This window comes from Malania oleifera, chromosome 10 (genome assembly GCF_029873635.1).
Source record: "Malania oleifera isolate guangnan ecotype guangnan chromosome 10, ASM2987363v1, whole genome shotgun sequence".
NCBI classification, from domain to species: domain Eukaryota; kingdom Viridiplantae; phylum Streptophyta; class Magnoliopsida; order Santalales; family Ximeniaceae; genus Malania; species Malania oleifera.
Genome location: NC_080426.1, coordinates 82,800,702 through 82,822,762, shown reverse-complemented (window position 1 = coordinate 82,822,762; position 22,061 = coordinate 82,800,702). Strand labels below are relative to the sequence as shown.

Here is a 22,061-nt window from a genome sequence, read left to right as displayed (position 1 = left end):
AAAAATTATCCAAATGCAAATGTTAGACTTTACAAATACGTAAGTTGCAAAAATTACTTGTGTGAAAACGATTCCAATAGTTTTTACAAATAGAAACTACTTAAATTCTGTTATTCTATCCACATTGCAAAGGATTTTTGTGAGGCTTCCAAAACTTTATTGTGCAGCTACCAGCTAACAATTAGTTCAATTGGGAACACAACTAGGAAAATTGGTCATACACATTGCATTGATATCATACTAGACAGACACAAATCCAATAGCTGAAGAAGAAAATGGAGAACATAAAAATTGAGAACATCCAGATCATAATAATAAAGAAGACAAATGATGCCAAATTCTTCCCTCATCTACAAATAAGAAAGCTAATACTAATGATCATTGCTATTTAAGAAGACAGATGATGCCAAATTCTTCCCTCATCCACAAATACTAGTGATCATTGCTGAATCAAAGGAGAATCAATGAAATCAACTGCTCCATTCAGTTGCTCTTCCTCTGTCTCTTTGGCTTTTCCCCACAGAAGTAGGTAGAGACCTGCAATTACAAATACTGCTCCCACCACGCTGCACACAAAAACACAAGAGATTTGCTCAAAGAGCAAGCGACTCCAGGCTTTGTTTAAAATTTAATTAGATATTATATAGACCACAATAACATTTTGTATATTCTTCTGGATCTCTCATCTAAATTTGTGCGATTTCTAAAACATGATATGCATGTACATGCAAATATATTTCTTTACATTTGATTTCACATATTATTAACTCTTTTATTTTTATTTTTAATTATTCAATTGTTAATTGAGAAAATATAATGAAGAACCAAATTTTTTTTTTTTAATAAAAAAAAAAAAAAACAAATTCCTTAATTCGAACAAAGACCTGAGGACTTGTCTCTAAATTCCCAAATAAAACATAAATATATTTGTAGCATTAGGTATAATATTACGGAGTTAAAAATATTTTCCAACTGAAAACTATATTAAGATTACAAGTAATATGTCAACACATGATTCGCTAAAACTTATTTAATTGTAAATTAATATCTAATGCCACCAAGTGATAAAATGTGATGTCATAATTGAGCAGCCATGCACCAATTAATTAATCATTTTTAAAAAATATTAATTAATGAATTGATTTTTAAAAATTTTAATTTATCAAAATAGAAGAAATCATAGGTGGGGCCCAAAAACATGGTATTATGAGTTTGAGAAAACCCTAGAAAGGGTTATATATTATTTCCAGCAAAACCTTTATTTTTCCTTGATAATTATCATATTAAGAATTATTACTCAAATTGTGTGACATGAGAAATGACCATACGATTACAATTAGAATATTTTATGATGATATATAGCAGATTATGATTTTCATACAGAGATAAAAAAATGATATGTATATGATTTTATACTGATTTCAGAATTTTATGAATATGATGAAAATATGATATGACAAAGTTATGATATGATATGATATGCTCGAGACAGCTATGAGATGATAGTTTTTATTATACCGAATATGATATGAAAGATATGATATAATAATGAAATATAATTTATACAAACTCATGAAATGATGATTATGAGATATAATTACATGAACAGTTATTTTATGTAAATTGTACTATATGATATAAGAACCTTGATGGATTAAGTACAGAGCACGGTATCGTAGCTAGCTAATTAGATCAGATAGTGTAACCCACTATGTGCCGACTTGAGAAGTGTTACGGCGAGTAGGACAGGCAGACCAAGTTGTGTGTTTAGCCAACAGTGCAACCATATTATTCAGAAAGTGTTGGGTTAGAGGCTGAATAGCCCCGAAGTGTTGCGGCGAGTAGGATACCAACTGTGTGCCGACCCAAGAAGTGTTGCGACGAGTAAGATGGGCGGATCAGGTTCGGTGGGCCATCGTGCGTAATTATATTATGTTTGACTTAACCTGATAGGGCAGCCATAATTAAATCTAGTCCTTAGGCCGCACAACCCGATCACACCGGGCTAATTCATGATGTTATACTAAAATCATCAAGGGAAAGAAAAGGAAGTGTCTTATGTGCGTGTGTGTGTCTATATATATATATATATATATATATATATATATATGTAGTTTTATGAAAACAAAATTATTTATTATGTTAAAGTATGTTTGAATAAAAAATATGTACCTTGAAATGTATGTGTAAATTATGATTTGCAACAGATGCTTTTCAGTTATAGTTTAATTAATAACTATGTTTAAATATGTAAAACTCATCTGCCACCATAGTAGTTAAAAGTGCGCCTCAGGCGCAAGGTAGAGTGAGGCGAAGAGGTTGCCGCCTCATACCAGGTGGGGCGAGGCGACCTGCAAAAGGCGACCCTAGGCGAGACAAGGCGCAATGAAGCACGAGGCACAGTGAGGCGCGCCTTGTGTATTTTTAAGCCATTTAAAGGAGAGAAATAGCCCGCTAGACTCGTATCACTCACACGAACAGAGCCCTAGCCCCTTTCGACCCTTCGAAGCCTCGTTTGCGAGCCTTTGAATCAGCCAGAGGCCTTCGCGACTTCGTCTTCAAGCTTCGACCAGGATCGTGAGTTCATCTTTGACATTTTGAAGAAGCACGACCTGCGCGACTTCGTTTCGAACCAGCCGGAGCCCTCGTGAGTTCGTCTGCCTGCTTTCAAAGCAGTCGTGACTTCGTCCGACTGCCTTCGAGCACGACGTGAGTTCGTCACATCGCCTTCAACATTTCGAACCAGCTGGAGATCGTCTTTAAGCCTTCGAACCTTTGTAAGTCTTCATCTTCTTTTTCTTCTGCTTGCATCCTGTTGTCTGCTGCTTCTCTTCTTCTTCTTCTTCTTCTTCTTCTTCCTGCTGCATGCTTGCTGCGTGCTGCTGACTGCTACCTGCTCTTTTTCTTCTTCTTCTTCTTCTTCTTCTTCTTCTTTATATGTAAGCTTATAAATTAAATATTTGGTTAATTAATGTAAGCTAATACATAATATTTATTTTTTTTATAGAAATTTAGCTACTGTTTTTTAATTTATAATATTAAGTTTAATTAATGTAAGCTTATAAATTATAACTAATACATAATATTTATTTTTTTTACAGAAATTTAGTTACTATTTTTTAATTTATAATATTAAGTTTAATTAATGTAAGTTTATAAATTATAACTAATACATAATATTTATTCTTTTCATTGAAATTAACTACTGTTTTTTAATTTGTTTGGAAATGCATTATGTAAGTCTTAAATTTTAAATGTATGATGCATTGTTTTTTCAGTAAGGATACGGGATACCAAGTCTAAAATCTTAAATGGATTCTAGTTCTGGATGTGAGGCCTCGGCAAAGAAAGATCCCGCATGGAAGTATGCACATTTGGAGGATCAAAAAAATAGAAATAATTTAACTTGCAATTTTTGTGATAAAGTCACAAGGGGAGGAATATTTCGGGCAAAACAATACATTGTTGGAGGATTTCGAAATGTGAAAGAATGCTCTAAGTGCCCTACTCATGTACGTGAGGAGATTAAAGAATATATGTTGAAGAAAGATTTGGAAAAGGAGGAAAATGAGTTATTGTCCGACTTTGATAATATAGATCATTACGGTGAAGATGAAGAAGATGAAGTTCAAGAAATTGACATTCGTGGCAAGAGAGTGCTTACTAGTGATGGAAGTAAAAGATCATACCAATCCAACTTGAAGAAACCAAAACAGAAGGGGCCTATAGACTTGTTTTGCACTCCCGATCCAAAGAAAGCTGTTCAAGCTAGGAAAGAAGGGAAGATGAAGCAAACACCAATAAATGAAGCGTGCAAAAAAGAACTAAGAAAAAAGGCAATGGGAGATTTTGCTAGGTGGATGTATAATGCTTGGATACCATTTAATGTTGTACGTTTGAGCAGCTTTGCAGTGGCACTTGAATCGATTGGACAATATGATCCTGGAATAAAGCCACTTAGCTATCATGAAGTGAGAGTTCCTTACCTAAAAGAGGAAGTTAGTCCATTGAAATAGTGCTACCGGCTGCGAAAGAAATTGGAGCATATTCCAACATGTAAGTCATTAGTATATCATGGATTAATTATTAAAGAACAAGAACTACCAATCTACTACTTTTTAGAATCATTATTAACCATATTACTTTAAACTTTTTGCAGCTTCATAGCAAAAGGAGAAATAGGTTATCCCAGCAACGCTTGAATGATTTGGTATTTGTGAAATATAATCGAACTCTGAGGCGTCGATACGACAAACGTGACACCATTGATCCCATCCTCCTAAAGGACATTGATGATAGTAATGAGTAGTTGATTGGTAGGATGGATGGTGATTCTGATGAGGATGATGAACTTGTGTTTGAAGATGATAATTTGACTTGGGATTCTATTGTTAGAGCTTCTGGACTAAATAACCCCCCGCATCATACTAGATCAAGAATAAGTACAAATATGTCATCATCGTCTAGAGGAAGAGGAAGGGCTTCATCTAGTAGTGCAACCAATGCTAGGGGTCGGACCACAATGTTGGAACTTGTAGATGAGGATGAAATCCAAGTTGATAGTGCAAAGGAGACGGAAGAGGAAAAAGATGTTGGAGAAAACAGTTCTGATGATGAAGAGGAAGATGATGATATCTTTGCCGACTTAGTTGATAATGAGTGATGAGTGATGATTGAGGAGGATTTTTAGATTTTATATTTTGAAATTTTTTATTGTACTCTTTTCTTTTGATGTTGAACTATGTTGAATTGTTGATGCTTTTGGGCTTTGTCTTGGCAATTTTATTAAATTTCTAATTTTGTTATTGAATGTTTTGGCATTTTAAATTCTAATATCACTAGATATTCATATGTTCATATATAAATTACCCCAAATAGATATTTTACACAATTTTAATAATTGTGCGCCTCACCTTCATGAGGCGCGCGCCTTCGCCTCACGCCTCTGACTACTATGTCTACCACACGCTGACAATAATTTATTCCATCTTACTGAGAGGTGTTTCAGTGATTCTTTATATCATTACATCTTTAGGATGTCCAAGACGATCATGATAAAGTGTAAATAACTTTGGGTCATTGCACTTTATAGTACAAGACATGATTCAACTACTTAAATCTTAGTATAATACAATCCAAAAGATCAAGTTGACATTTATAGTTTCAATATGATATCCATCAAGTCTTAAATCTTTAAAACTTAACAGATTTCATCTAGATCTGCTGGAATATAAAACTTCATCAATTTGTAATAAAGTACCATTGGTTAACTTTATATAAACTTTTCTACAACCTTCAATCAAATTTGTAAAACCAAATATTGTATTAACATTGGTTGAAGATATATTCAAGTAATGGAAATATTTCCTATATGGAAAAATTATGTGTTGTAGCACTATCAACTAAACAAATTTTTTCCAAAGACATCTTAGAATCAATCAAAACTTTAAGACAATTCAGACTACAACACATATTTTGAAAAATCATTATTATAATTGATCATAGTAACAATAAATACGATAATTTAATTATTAAATACAATATTACTTACTATATATCTTAAAATATTACATCATTATTTTAATTTTAATTTACAAGGAAATCAACAACATCAAGATTAATATAGTTGGATGGTCCAGCATTAAAATCTATTGGAACAGTATCATTAGCAAATTTTGTTTCAACTTCTTTACTCTTTTTCTTTTGTTTTATAGAGAATTGGTATAGATTTACCAAATGTCTGGTCATACAACAGGTACGCGACCAATGACCTTTTCCTCCGCATTTGTAACATTTAGTTTCATGCTGCTTGAGTTGCTGATTTCCTCCGCATTTGTAACATTCAATTTCATGCTGCTTGAGTTGCTGATTTCAATCATTTACCTACTTCAGGGGGGTAATCCCTCTTTTGGAGAACTGCAGTCTCACGTTGATGCTAGTGATTATTTAGTCCACGGTCATGACCATGGCTACGACCATGCCTGCGACCTCGTTTTCGATCACGAGATGTATTCATATTCACTTCAAGAAATGTGGTCGAACCAGTTGGACAAGTTTGGTGATTTTTCATCAAAATCTTATTATTTTGCTCAACAACAAGAAAACATGATAAAAATTCAAAAAATTTAGTAAATTTCCTCTGCCTATATTGCTACTTTAGGAGGTGGGATAAAAAATAGTAAAAATTTTTTCTAACATGTGTTCATTAGTAATATTTTTACCACATAATTTTAGTTTCAAGCTAAATCTTATGCAGAGACAAGTTATATTCGCTAACTGTTTTAAAGTCTTGCAACCTCAAGTCCAACCATTCATATCGAGTTTTTGGTAAAATCACAGTCTTTTAGTAGTCAAATCTATTTTTAAATTTTTTTCGTAGGATAATAAATCTTTAACAGTGAGATATTCAGTCTTTAATTTTTCATATAAATGATGACAGAGAAGATCATTACTTTTACGTAATCTTACAGGGATACTGTATTTCTATCTAAAATAGTGTTTCCCGAGTTCATTACATTTAACTAGACATAAAAAATTCTTGATAAATAATTGTTACTTTTGATATCGAGGGGAACAAATTCAACTTTATTTAAGTTCAACGTCTAAATAAATTAACGATACTAAGACAATTTAAAAAATAAAATGTAAAAACTAAAATAAAATTAAGATAATAATATAATATTATTTTCATCATTCCGGGGTATTTAAATATGCTTCTTCAAGAACATTATATTATTTTTCTTAATTTATAATTCTCAAGAGTATGATTTTAATTTACAATATTAAATTGGGTAATAATTTACCACCACCTCCTGAGATTAAATATACTACCTCATCTGAAAAATAATTGTTTCACCTCTTCAGGAGATCAAATTTAACATCTTTCCGAGAGGTTAAAAATATACCTTCTTCAAGAGGTAAATATTTACCATATCTTCTGGCGATTAGATACATAACCTCTTCAGGAGATCTATCTCTTTGGTAAATTTAATATATAAATGAAAATTTTAAATATAATATCTCTTCAGGAGGACTACTTTTTTGGGATATTATATATATAGCTTCTTTAGGATGACTGCTTTATCATCTCTTTTTGAGATTGGTACTCTTTAAACTTTAAAGATATATTCTCTTATGGAGGAGAATATGATATTCTTGTGGAGTAAAACTTATAAGAAATGTGTTAATATATCTCCCTAAAATGCCCTTGTACTCTTGTACCCTTGTATGCCTCCTCGTACCCTATAAAAAGGATGCCCGTGTATAGTTGTATTTGTACAAAATATTTTAATCTTAACATGGTATCAGAGCCAAGTTAACCCTAATATTTTTTCCTTAAACCTCCTGTTCGCTACCGTTTCGGACGCCACCGTCATCTTCGTCTCTCCTCTGCTCAGCCGCCGTTCCCGACGACGTCGTCGTCCTCTAGCCACACCGCTGCCGGTCGTCTCTCTGCGTCCAACGTCCACGGCCATCTTCCTCACCGGTCTCTGTTCTCCCCATCTTTGTCTTCCACGACGCGAGTTCGCCGTCGTGCTCTGCCCTTGTCTCCGTCGTTCATGAACTCCCTGCTAACGCAATAGTCGTTCGTGCTCACTGTCATCTCCTCCACATCGCCGCCGTTCTGGACAACGTCGTTGTTATTTCGCCAAACCGTTGTCGATCCCGTCTCTCTCTTGTTTCCATTTGGCATCCACGACCATCCATCGTCTGGAGCTCCTTAGCCCTGTGTTTGAAATTTCGTTGCCTCCACCACGAGCTCCACCAGGGAGGACTCTTCGCATAGGCTCCCCCTATGCGCGAGCAAGAGAGAGTACAGAGCCTAGTTTAGGTCACAACCCCTCTTCCCCTGCTCGACACGGACGACGAAGAAACCCCTGAACAGTCAGAGAAGTAGAAGTAGGTTGAAGACCTAGAACTAGACACCCTAGTGATCGCAGACGGTCTGTGAACTATCTTCCCCTACTTCGGCGTGAACTATCTTCCCCTGCTTCGATGTGAACCATCTTCCCCAACTTTGGCCTTACCTGAACTGGGGCGGAAGCACGTTGTACTAAAAGAGGTCCGCGAACTTAAAGCCTACATTTTGCACTGTTTGCTGCAATTTTCTTGTTTTGTTGATGCTTACCTTGTGCACTACACGCCAAGCGGGTCACCATCACTGACAAGCTACCTGTAGTCAGACTACAGGGGCACAACCGAGGATTGTTTAAGTTTATTTCTATGCTACAATTGCTGCTATTGCCCTTGCATTTTTTATTTTATTTTTATTTATGCGTCTTTCACTGATGTTGCTTGCCCTATAGAAATTGTTCTGAATGGCTCCCAACTACAATGCATGGGCCCAGCATATGTCAGTTTTTTTGATTAGTCGGAGATTATGGCGTTTTGTCACTGGAACAAAATAGAAACCCACGAAAACTAACACGCAATCAACAGAGGAGTTTGATGAGGCTTTTGATGAACGGGAAAGTACTCACTATAAGATCCTTTCCTGGTTTATTAATACATTTGTTCCTACTATTCAGAGTCTATTTCCTAAATTTCGTAATGCCAAACTTGCTTGGGATTTTTTGGCCAAACGGTACAACTGTGGTAGTGATATTGCTCTCGAGTTTCAGTTGGAAACTAGGCTTTCCCAGCTGCGTCAAGAACCTGGACAATCCATTGCCGAGTTTCATGTTCAGGTTAGTGGCATTTGGAATCAACTTTCTCAAGCTGACCTTGCTTTTTCTGATGAGCAGTCGATTAAACCTTTTGCTGCCTATCGGGATCGCCGTCAGTTTATATACTTTATGATGCATATCTAGTACGAATTTGAGAATACTCGAGCTTCTTTGTTACATCGCTCGCCTCTTCCTACACTTGAAGTTGCTCTTGCGGAGCTCATTTCTGAGGAGAAATGCCAACAAACTCGTCGCGTTCATTCTACCGATATGGTCTTAGCTACTGCTCTGTCTTGCTCCTCTTCTCCGACTACTCCTGCTACAACTGTTGCATCTTCTAAACCGCATCGTTTCAATGGCCAGTGCCACTATTGCAAGGAAGACGGTCACCGTATTTCTGATTGTCCTAAGAAGAAGGCCAAGGATGCTTGGGATGCTCTTAAGGCTAAAGTCTCTTCCCTCTTCCAAGTCTGTTGCTGCGGTCTCCACGAGCTCCTCAATTTTTGCTCCATCTTCAGCACCTCCTCTATCGTCTCTTTCTACAGCTGACCTTGAGGCAATTATCACCCAAGTTCTATCCCGCACTTCTACTGCCTTATCAGTCTCCACAGATACCTCTACACCTTGGTTCATTGATTCTGCCTGATGCAATCATATGACCTCTGATTCCTCTTTAGTAACACATAAGCAGTCTTTAAATCTTGTTCCCTTAATTTATACTGCTGATGGTTCACATATGTCTGTTAGTCATATTGGTCATATTTCTACTCCTATTTTCTTTGTACCTGACATATATGTTGTGTCTAATTTGTCTCTCAACCTTCTTTTTGTTGGTCAACTTGTTGAACGTGGTTTGATCTTAACCTTTTCTCACAAAGGTTGTGATGTGCAGGATCTGAAGACAGGCCAGCTTGTTGGGACAAGGCATAAAGTTAGTCGCCTTTTCGAGCTCACATCTCTGCATTTGCCTCGTTCGTGTTCCCCTCCGTCTCTTTCCGCTACAGTGTCCTCCAGTGTTTGGCATTCTCGTCTCGGTCATGCCTCGTTGTCTCGTGTTCAGTCTTTAGCTTCTAGTGGTTGCTTAGGAGATGTTAAATTTGAACATTTTGATTGTATGCCTTGTCAACTTGGCAAACATAAAGCTTTACCTTTTAATGAAAGTACTTTTTTGTCTTCTGCACCTTTTAATCTGGTTCATTCTGATATTTGAGGACCTGCTCCTGTCCTTAACTAAGAGCGGGTCTCGTTACTTTGTCATTTTTATCGATGATTACTCTCGATATACATGAATTTATTTTTTGCATGATCGCACTAGGTTACTTAATGTTTTTCGTGACTTTAAGTAGATGATTACAACTCAGTTTGGTTGCACCACTAAGGTCTTTCGGTCCGATAATGCCCTGGAATATATTTCTACCCCTTTCCTTGAAGAATTTCGAGAGGCCAACTTTCGAGAGGCCAGCGCCTTATCCCATCGATCTTGTCCATCCACCTCCCAACAAAATGGTCGTGTCAAACGTAAGCACCGTCACATTCTTGACATTGTTTGCTCTCAACTCTTCTCCACCTATGTGGTGCACCTTGTTAGCCAGTTTATGTCGGCCCCTCGTTCCGTTCACTATGCAGCTATTCTTCGCATCTTGCAATATGTGAAGGGCACCTTATTTCGTGGCCTTTTCTTTTCCTCTCACTCATCCTTGACGTTACAAGTTTATTCAGATGCTGATTGGGCAGGGGACCCTACTGATCGTCGGTCTACCACTAGTTTTCTTTTTTTTACTTGGTGACTCTCTTATCTCTTGGCGGAGCAAAAAGCAGACTATTGTTGCTCACTCTAGCACGGAGGCTGAGTATTGGGCTCTCGCTGATACTACTTCTGAGCTTCTTTGGCTTCGTTGGCTTCTCCACGATATGGGAGTTCCTCAACCCTCGAGCACTGCCCTTTATTGTGACAATCATAGTGTTGTCCAGATTGCTCACAACGATGTCTTTCATGAACGCACCAAACATATCGAAATCAACTGTCATTTTGTGCATCATCACCTTCAAGATGGGACACTTCGCCTCTTGTCAGTTTTTTCAGCTGATCAGTTGGCTGATATCTCCACGAAAGTTCATCCACCTAGCCGTCATCGTGCTTTAGTCTGCAAACTCCAGATGTCATCTTCGATACCACCTTGAGTTTGAAGGGGGATGTTAGTATATCTCCCTAAAATACCCTTGTACTCTTGTACCCTTGTATGCCTCCTCGTACCCTATAAAAAGGATGGCCGTGTATAGTTGTATTTGTACAAAAGATTTTAATCTTAAAAAATGAATAAATTAAATAAAAATTAAAAATAACTCAATTGGTTTGAGTCTCGTGCTGATAACGTATTATAAAATATGCGAAAAATAAATAGAGCTGAGACGAAAATTTTACGTGGTTTGAATATATCTCCTCCATGGGTGGATGGAATCAATAACTTCACTATCTCAGGAGAAATTACAAGATTCAGAACCGGCCCTTTAACAAAATATCGCTTCTCTCTTTATTCCTTATCTCTCCCCTTCTCTTATGAGGATTTACATATTTTTCATAACAAATTCAACACTTATTATCAAAGTTTTATTCATTAACACTTATGTAAGTGGTTCTTAACTATTCCAATAATTATACAAAGGAGTTAATGTTTATCTCATAAATACTAAGACTACCAAAAATTAAGCCTCCATCAAATTTTAAAAAGTACAAAGAAATGGAAAAAATGAAAAGAAAAATTAATAAGTTTAATGTTAGTTTGTTTACTATTTTAGAACCTTTCGCGACTGAGGAACAGATGGTAGTGCTGGGTAATTTTTTGAATTATCATTATTTTATATTTAATGAAAATCAGGACGGTAAATTGTGGCTGTTTTGGAATGATATGAATGCCTTTGAGGTGTTTTCAATCACGACTCAGATGATTTCCGAGTGGTTCTTCAAGGACGGCCAAAGGATTTTGGTGAGTTTTGTCTATGCCAAATGTTCTTATATGGAAAGAATAGAATTATGGCGTCAACTGGAGGAGTGCCAATTGGATGTCCCTTGGTTGGTCTTGGGTGATTTAATGTTATTCAAACGGATGCTGAAAGAATTGGTGGAAATCCAAAATTGTTTTTACCTATGATGGAGTTTAATGAATGTTTACATCACTGTGGTCTATTTGATTTATCAAACACAGGCCTACGTGTGTCATCGTGCAATGGCCATGAAGGGATGGCTCGTAGTTGGGCTAAACTTGATCGAGTTCTTATTAATAATACATTTTCCAACTTATATGGTTTAGTTCAAATCAAATATCTGAGTCGAAAATCCTCATATCATAGTCTTATGGTGGTTTATATGAACAAGTCATTCTCTTTGTATGACCCTACCCCATTTCAATTCCTTAATATGTGGAATTCACATGATTTGTTTTTGTCGTGCGTTAAAATGGCTGGATCATGAATGATTCAGCCTCAAGTCTTTTGAAACTTGTTATTCATCTTAAGAGAACTAATGCTGCTTTACGTGCATGGAATAAAAATGTCTTTGGAAGAGTGGAACAAAACCTAAAAGCTCTTAAGGGAAGGATGAAATCTCTAGAAAATCAGTTGCAAGTAGGTTTTTCTAAGGTAGAAGCCGATTATTTAAATACTAAGTTGGAGATTCAGGTGTGGGAAAATAGGGAAGCATCTTGACAAAGACAAATTGTGAAAAGAAAAATGGTTGGTTGAAGGGGATCATAACTTTAAATTCTTCCATTCAGTTATCAATCAGAGGTGGAGTAAGGATCGTATAGACCATATGGTTCTGAACGACGAGAGGATATTGGATGGTGCAGAAGTTATTCATAATAAAGCTGCTGTTTTTTTTTTTTTCAAAATTTTTTTTTACTCTTCAGTGGTTGAACCTTGTGATCTTTCCGAGTTAATTCAAATGCAAATTTCATATGTTTATAATGATTTGCTTTGCGCTGAACCGACAAAAGAATTTAAAAGAGCAGTGTTCTCTATTCCCAAAAAAAGCAGTCCAAGACTAGATGGATTTGGCTCTGAATTTTATATACCTTGCTAGGACATTGTAAAAAAAGATGTCTTGGATGCCGACAAAGGATTTTTTTTTTAGGGAACTACTCTTTCCAAGTTCTTTTCCCCTTCGTTTATTGTTTTAATTTCAAAGGTGAATAATCCTTCTTGCTTTGATAATTTTTGGATTTGGCTCTGAATTTTATATATCTTGCTGGGACATTGTAAAAAGAGATGTCTTAGATGCCGACAAAGGATTTTTTTTAGGGAACTACTCTTTCCAAGTTCTTTTCCCCTTCGTTTATTGTTTTAATTTCGAAAGTGGATAATCCTTCTTACTTTGATAATTTTCGGTCTATTAGTTTATGCTTTGTGGCTTATAAAATTCTTTCCAAGATTATTATTTTTAGACTAATAGAGGTTGTCGTTAAGTTGGTCTCGCATGAACAAGGTGTTTTTATTCCTGGGTGTAGTAATTTTGAGAATATTACGTTTGCTTAGGAAATTATTCATTCTTTGTACAAAAAAATGACTAGTGGCAATATATGGTAAAACTGGATATGACTAAGTCTTATGACAGAATGAACTGAAATTTTATTCTGGAAGTTCTCAAGGCTTTTGGTTTTTTTGAGAGATTTTGCAAGCTCATAAACAATTATGTGGAGTCTCCGTGGTTTTCCGTTATGATGAACGGAACCTTTAAAAGATTTTTTCAATCTACGAGAGGCTTGCAGTAAAGGGACCCTCTTTCTCCTTATTTATTCATCATAACAAAGGAGATTTTGATCAAGTTACGTAGAAAAAATTATAAGACAGGTCGTACTGGTCAATTTTATCATCCGATTGGGGCCCCATTGATTTCGCATTTGTTATATGCAAATGATATTCTTATTTTTGCAAATGATGAGAAAAGGTCTATTAGAAATTTGGTTTACGCTTTTGAATATGTATAAAAAGTGGTCGAGTTAAAAAATCAGTACAACAAAGTCAACGTTATTCCTTTCAAATACATCACTCATGCTCAGAAAACTTGATTTATTAAGAATCACGGGTTTCATGAAAGGTAAATTTTCAGTTACATATTTGGGTGCGCCTTTGATCTCTAAAAAATTGTCTTCAAGGACCTTGGAGCCTTTGGTGGAGAAGATTAGAAAGAAAATTGTATGGTGGAAATTTAAGTTGCTATCGTAAGGTGGAAGATTGATTTTATTAAAACGTGTGTTATCTAAAATGCCTATTCATTTTATGTCAGTTATCAAGGTCTCGCAAATCGCATATTCTCGCATTAACTCGCTTTTTGCGAATTTTTTATGGGGAGAGGTGGAAGGTAAAAGGAAGATTCATTGGCCTCTTAGGGGAAAATTTGTAAACCTACTTCGAAAGGGGGTATGGGCTTGAGAGATTTTAAGGAATTTCAAAAATCTCTTCTCATGAAATTTGCTTTTTAGACTGGTCACTTCTAACAATCTATAGGCAAGTTTTTTCAAAGTTAAATATTGCAGAAATGATCATGTATTAACATGGAAGGGGAGACCAAATGAATCTCGGTTCTGGAGATCAATGATGGCCACTATTTCAGAAGTTATGAATAATGTTAAAATTTTGGTGAGAGGTGAGAACTCTTCTTTTTGGTCTGATAGGTGGCTATCTTCAGACCCGTTATTTGTGAGCACTAAGGATATTTCGAACAAGAAGTTGTGCAGTAAGGATTGCTGACTAAATAATAATTAGAACTCTAATTTATTATTAGAATTGGTTGGTGTCGATAAAACAATGGAAATTTTGCATCATGTACCGACAGGTAAAAGTGAGAAGGATATATTCGTCTGGAAGTCTTCCCCTGATAGTAATTTCTCTACAAAAACAGCATGGGAGGCAGTGTGGAACAAAAGTGATAATTTTATGTAGAATGATTGGTTTTGGCAATCTTTATTGCTCACAAGAATCTCAATATGTTTATGAAAAGTCTAGTTCAAATGCTTGGCTATAGATGATAGAATTCAAGCCAAAAGAATATCGATGGCTTCGGCATGTGATTGTTGCGTGCAGTGAAGTCAGGAAAACATGGATCATATTTTTTCTTTATGTGAGGTAGCTTCAGACATTTGGTATCGGACTAGTGTGGTATTCGAGATTCCAAACCTGGTTCAAATGCTTGTCTGTAGATGATAGAATTCAAGCCATACGAATATCGATGACTTCGGCATGTGATTGTTGTGTGCAGACTTCAGGAAAACATTGATCATATTTTTTCTTTAGGTGAGATAGATTCAGACGTTTGGTATCGGACTAGTGCGGTATTGTGGATTCCTTTCCAACGATTTCTTTCCTAGAAAAACAAAATGGTTAATTAGTTCCATTATGCTCGAAAATCATCAATTAAAGGTATTTTAATCGGGCTGATTCCGTGTTTGATTATGTGGCGCCTTTGGAATCGAAGATGCAAGGCGAGAATGAAACGAATTTATCAAAGCGCAAATCAAATGTGAAGAAGTGTTCGATAGTGGGTTAGTTTTATAATTGAAAGTTGTAAGAACCCGAACCGTGATAATGGGTAAATATTAAGAAATGGGCAAAATTGGAATTTACCAGGCTTCGTCGACGAAGCAAGATTTCGTCGATGAAGTGTGTGCTTTTCTCGTCGACAAAATTCAGAGCCTCGTTGACGAGAAGCAGAGGAGTTTCGAAAATCAGGAAATATCAGGATTCGTCAACGAGGCCATCGATTCGTCAACGAATTCAGTGAAAGATTCGTCGACAAAGTTACCATTTCGTCGACGAAATAACCCAAGTCAAAGGGCTATAAAAGGAAATTCTCTTTTCTTCTTCATTTTCTCAAATATCTCTCTTTCTCTCTTTACTCTCTCTCTCTCTCTCTCTCTAGATTTCTTCACCAATCGTTGCTAGAATCGGGAAACGGACGTTACCACGAGGATCATGGAAGGATTCTCTACAATTTCTATAGATCGGAATCTCGTTTCGAAAATTTTCGGGTTTTGGCAAAATATCGAAGTAAGATTCGATTTTCATTTCTGATTTGGTAGTTTTGTAAAAGATGGTCTTGTGAGTATATTATGTACTGTAGTTTGTAGGTTTTGTAACTCGGTTCACTGTTTAGGAACCTTAGAGTTCAGGTTTTGTTATACGAGGTTGAGGTAAGGAAAAACTGTGTTATATTGGTTATTTTTTAAATAAGACTCGGTGGAACTGTGGTTCACGGTCTTATATGTGTTTTGGCTACTGATTTAGAGGGATCTAACGGGAAAAATTATGAGTTTTTCATTATTATAGTTTTGGGAAAAAAGGGGCGACGGGCTGAATCCAGGATTTTATTGATTGAAAACCGAGTATATGTGTGATTTATACTGTAATATTGGGATAATCGTGCCTTTACCTTGTTTAAACTATATTTGTTTGGAATACCTTAATTTAGATTACCAAATGAATGTAGTTTGTTTGGTTATATGAGCATGCATGTGTGTGATATGCGAAATTGTTGATAGGACCGCAATTCCAATGATTCCAGAGACTGAGAGTGACCTGCTCTATATTCGAGGGCGTGTGTTTATCGCCTGCCACATAGGCAAGAGTGATCGGCTCTATATCTGTGGGCGTGAGCCTATTCCGGCAAATCAAGCCGAAGGGTGTGGATCCACCAGTTAGCGCCAGTACGATGCCATGGGAGTCTAGGACCATGTGCCGATGGCGCCGTGCTTCGCAGGTCGGCTATGAGCCAACGCCAAAATGCCGGACCGACTTCGAGCCGAAGGGTGTGACGACACCTGGATTGTTGATCATGTGTTGTGTGTGCGTGTATGCACTATGCAAATTAGTACTAGATTTGCATTTAATTGTGTATATGTTGCATCATGATAACACTCAAATGTCACACACCGATATAACAAGTGTTCTTCCTTACTAAGAGGTGTCTCACCCTTACTGTATATACACTTTTACAAGTCCTTCGAGTAGTCGAAACTAGCGTCCTAATGTAGGGAGCATAGTGGTCGGTGTACTGCGTTAGCGCTTGGGTAAGTGTTAGGACTGTAGTTTGTTGGGTTGCCATTTTAAGTTGTATTTGGGCACCAAATTTGTACATTTTGTTAGAGTCGTGTTCTGCTCTTGTATAGATTCTGGTATGGTACTGCATATGTTGATATAGAATGACTTTTTCCGCTGCGTATATGATTGTGGTTAGATGTGTTTAGGGTGCCTAGGAACCCCACAAGGTCAGACCCTCATCCATTGTACTGTATCTCTGATGATTTGAATGATACAGGAACAAGTTAGGTTACATTTTCACCCCTAGATCTCATTTCGAGGTTCAGGACATGACAGCTTGGTATCAGAGCTAACCAAGTTACTAGATCTTTTAGACTTGGTTAGGCTTAGTTATGAGTATATAGCAGAGTATATGATGTAGATATGGGTAGAATTAGATATGGGTTGTTTGGTTGCTAAACAGAGATTTGTCGACGGTATTCTGTGTTTTTCCTAGGATGACGATTCCAATAAAAGCAGGACAGATCATTGATGACTTTCGTGTTAGTGTGATAGGACAGACATACACCTAACAGGGAGTAGTTAACACGATTAGTGTAAATTATTATGTTAACCTTATGTGTTGTAGGGATACTGATAGATTCCTATTGTGTTGCAGCATGGAGCCCAAGGATAATAACCTGCGTAGTGGCTCTGAGGAGACTGCGTGTGATGAGTCTCCTTCTGTGCCTCGAGGTTTGACGAGGCAAGTATTACGGGAGATCGAGTGGAGTGTGGGGAGACGCGAGCGCTCTCCTACTGCTACAGGGTGCACCATCGAGAGGTTCACACGCATACATCCTCCGACATTCTTTGAAAGACCTGACCTGACAATGGCAGAGGATTAGGTGGAGAAGACTGAGAGGATCTTGGATGTCCTACACTACACGGATAGGCAGAGAGTTCTCTATGCCACCTTCCAGCTATCTGGGGAGGCGGGTCAATTGTGGACTGCGATGAGTCTGCTGGAAAAGCAGAGAGCCGGTTCAAAGGAGATAACGTGGAGCCGTTTAAAGGAGGTGTTCTTTGACAGATACTTCCCGGCTTCAGTACGTGATGCAAAGGCAGATGAGTTTTCTGCGTTCGTTAAGGGAGTTTGAAGGTGCAGGGGTATGCGGCTCGGTACATAGAACTGTCCCGCTTTACACCATGTATGATCTCGAGCGAGTATGAGAAGACTTAGAAGTTCAATAAGGGTTTGAGGAACTATATTTGCAGACTGGTGGGTATGCTTCAATATCCGCAAGTTCTCGGTGTTAGTGGATAAGGCAACGATGATCGAGACTGGTATTCGAGATGATGAAGCATATCCAAAATCAAGGAAGAGGTCAGTACCTTCTGGTTCTCAGACAGGATCTCGTCAGGGATCGTGGAAGAAGAGGAGCAAGGGCTCGGGTTACCGCCAGAATACCGAGTGCTAGGATTCTCAAGGGAGCCATATTGGTGGTCGTTGTATCAAATGTCACACGCGGCACGAGAGTGAGCGTCGATCATTTGGAGGTAGTTGCTACATGTGGCCAGGCAGGCCACAAGTCTCGTGATTGTCAAGCACCGAGGCAAGATGTGCCTGCAATTAGTGGGACGGAGGAGCAATCAAATATCTTGGGGAACCGCTCAGACGAATACAAATCCGGCTAGAGTATACTCCCTTACTCCAGCGGATGCTGAGCATGCAGGTAAAGTGGTGACAGGTACCTTATTATTGCTTTCAAATAAAACTTCTATTTGTTTGATTCGGGTGCAACTCATTCCTTTGTATCTGCGAATTTTGTGGGACAGTGGGGTTGAGACCCGAGATATGAATGAGATGTTATCTATTACTACATCATCTGGGAGTTTATCTTTCTGTAGGAGGATATTGGTAGACTACCTAGTGGAAATTCAGAAGAAGCTGCTACCAACGAATCTTGTGGTATACGACATGTCCGTTCGATATCATTCTGCGGATGGATTGGTTGTTCTCCAGTTATGTTGTGATCGACTGTCGTAAGAAAGTGGTAGTTTTCAGACCTTTTGGGGAGCAGAAATACGAATTTGTGGAATCGTGTGTGCGTTCAGCGCCACAGATTCTGTCAGCACTACAGGCCAGGGGACTACTCTTAGACGGATATCAGTACCTAACTTGTATAAAGGAACCATTGCGGGATGAGTTGAAACTCGAGGACATTCGGGTAGTCAGCGAGTTCCCGGATCTGTTTCTACCTGGTAAGGCACCGATCTCTAAAGCTTCGTACCGGATGACTCCAACAGAACTTCGAAAATTGAAGGAGCAGTTGCAAGAACTACTGGACAGGAGATTCATTCGACATAGTATTTTGTCCTAGGGAGCTCCAGTGTTGTTTGTGAAGAAGAAGGACGGATCGATGCGGATGTGCATTAATTACCGTGAGATTAACAAGGTAAATATAAATAATCGCTATCCTTTACCTCGTATAGGTAATCTCTTTCATCAATTGTAGGGAACGCGAGTCCTTTCGAAGATCGACTTGAGGTCAGGATATCATCTGGTGAGGGTCAAATCGGAAGATGTAGCGAAGACTAACTTTCCGAACTAGATATGGCCACTGAGTTCTTAGTCATGCCATTTGGATTGATGAATGTTCCGACGGTGTTCATGGATCTGATGAACAGGGTTTTCCATGAGTACATGGATCGGTTCGTGGTTGTATTTATTAATGACATCCTGGTATACGTAAGAAATACGAAAGAGCACGTGAAACATTTGAAGTTAGTGTTACAGATTCTAAGGGAGAAGAAGTTATATGCTAAACTGAAGAAGTGCAAATTTTGGTTGAGTCAGATTGCGTTCTTAGGCTATGTGGTTATTGGGGATGATATATCAGTTGATCCTAATAAGATTGAAGTTGTGGTCAACTGGATAAGGCCGAAGAATGTGCAGGAAGTTCGCAGCTTTCTAGGATTAGCGGGTTACTATCGTCGGTTCGTCGAGGGTTTCTTTAAATTGTCTAGACTTATAACACGATTGACCAGGAAGGGAGTTCAGTTTGGGTGGACCAGTGATTACGAGCAATGCTTTCAAGAGTTAAAGCACCAGCTGATTACTGCTCCAATGTTGACCATTCCTTCGGGGGATGGTGGATTTGTGATTTAAAGTGACGCGTTTTTGAAATGCTTGGGATGTGTGCTTATGCAACAAGGTAAGGTAGTAGCGTATGCTTCTCGGCAACTGAAAGAATATAAGAAAAACTACCCTACACACAATTTGGAGTTGGCTGCCGTTGTGCATGCACTGAAGATCTGACGACATTATCTGTACAAGGTGCAGTGTGAGATCTTCACAGACCATAAGAGTCTTAAGTATTTCTTCACACAGAGAGAGTTAAACATGAGGCAGAAGCGGTAGCTAGAGTTGATTAAGGACTACGATTGCACGATCAATTATCACCCGAGGAAGGCTAATGTGGTAGCTGATACGTTAAGTCAGAAGTCGGGGCCTACGACTGTATCTGCGGTTGTAACTCAGTGTTACATTAGACAGGATTTGGAAAGTTCAGGTATAGAGTTCGTGGTTAGTGATCATCAGACTTATCTTGCTGGTTTGATGATCCAACCGACCCTATTTGAGCATATAAAAGCCGCGCAGGCTGGTGATGCAGAGTTGGCAGAAGTTGTGGAAAATGTACAGTAGGAACTGGCTACAAGTTTTAACATCTCTGAGGGAGGTGTGTTGAGGTTTAGGACCAGACTGTGTGTTCCGAACGATGATGAGATCAGAAAGACGATTCTAGAGGAAGCACATCGTTCTATGTATACGATACATTCTGGTAGTATGAAGATGTATCGAGACTTGCACGAGATCTTCTGATGGTCTGGTATGAAGAGGCAAATTGCGCGGTTCGTGGAGCGGTGTCTAATGTGTCAGCAAGTAAAAGCTGAACATCAGAGGCTGATAGGGCCGTTGCAGCCTTTGTCTATTCTGGTGTGGAAATGGGAGCATATTTTCATGGATTTTGTGACCGGATTGCCGCTAACGTTTCACGGACAGAATGCTATTTAGGTGATGGTAGATAGATTGACGAAATCTGCTCATTTCATACCGATAAGAGTTAGCTATCCTTTGAGTGGGCTAACAGAGTTGTATGTGCATGAGATTGTAAGAATGCACGGAGTATCGGTGTCCATAGTATCGATCCGAGATCTAAGGTTTACTTCTCGATTCTGGGTGAGCTTGCAGGAGACACTGGAGACAAAACTTACTTTCAGTACAACATTCCACCTCCAGACTGATGGACAGTCGACAAGGACGATTCAAATATCGGAAGATATGTTGCATGCTTATGTGTTAGACTTTGGTGGGGTTTGCTTGTAACAACAGCTTCTAGTCTAGTATCAGGATGATACCGTTCGAGGCTTTATATGGTCGGAGGTATCAATTTCCTTTATGTTGGGATGAGGTTAGTGAATGTCAGGTGTTAGGACCTAAACTTGTGCAGCAGGCATTTGAGAAGGTGGGTTTGATCCGGGAGAGGATTAGATTAGCTCAGAATCGGCAGAAGAGTTACGCAAATGTTCGTCGCCATGAGTTAGAATTCAAAATGAGAGGTAAGGTATTTCTACGTATTGCTCCGATAAAATGGGTGATGAGATTTGGGAGGAAAGGCAAGTTGAGTCCGAGGCATATCAAACCATACTTGAGCGAATGGGTACGGTAGCCTATAGAGTTGCATTACCTCCAGCACTTTCGAAGGTCCATGATGTGTTTCACGTTTTCATGTTGAGGAGGTACGTGTTGGATCATTTACATGTTATTAGTTATGATGAATTGAAAATTGAAAATTGAAAATACTTTAGCATATAAGGAGATACCTGTTCAGGTTTTGGACTGTAAAGTTCAGAAGTTTCGTACCACGAGGTTAAAGCTTCTTGGGAACTGGAAACAAAAATACGTCGAAAGTATCTATAGTTATTTTGAGCACTTGTACATGATCCTACTGTGGGTTGGGATAGGTGGTTAGTCGTCAGGAGTGTGTGTATTATGAACTCCTGAGACCGTTGTATATGTAACCACGGTATTCCTTCGCCATAAGTGAGGGCATGTATATGTATATGCATGATGAGACTGCGCTGTGGTGATCACCAGTTCGCTATTGAGTTATGTCTGTGTTTAATTATATATATGAATCTGTGAATGAGAGATGGCAAATTTCAAGCACGAAATTTTTTGTAAGGATGGGAGATTGTAAGAACCCGAACCGTGATAATGAGTTTAAATATTAAGAGAGGGGCAAAATTGAAATTTATAAGGCTTCATCGACAAAGTGTGTGTTTTTCTCGTCGATGAAATTCAGAGCCTCGTCAACGAGG

At 38.1% G+C, this 22,061-nt stretch overlaps 1 protein-coding gene across 2 annotated transcripts in view; it reads right to left on the bottom strand.

Moving 5' to 3' along the window:
- Window positions 1–203: 203 nt before the first annotated feature.
- Window positions 204–22,061, bottom strand: part of LOC131166937 (WAT1-related protein At2g37460-like) — a 49,036-nt gene continuing 27,178 nt past the window's right edge. For both annotated transcript variants that reach the window (XM_058125584.1, XM_058125585.1), the window contains exon 6: window positions 204–566. In XM_058125584.1, the coding sequence (XP_057981567.1) occupies window positions 440–566 (127 nt within the window). In that variant the 3' untranslated portion in view covers window positions 204–439. The remainder of the gene's footprint in view (window positions 567–22,061) is intronic.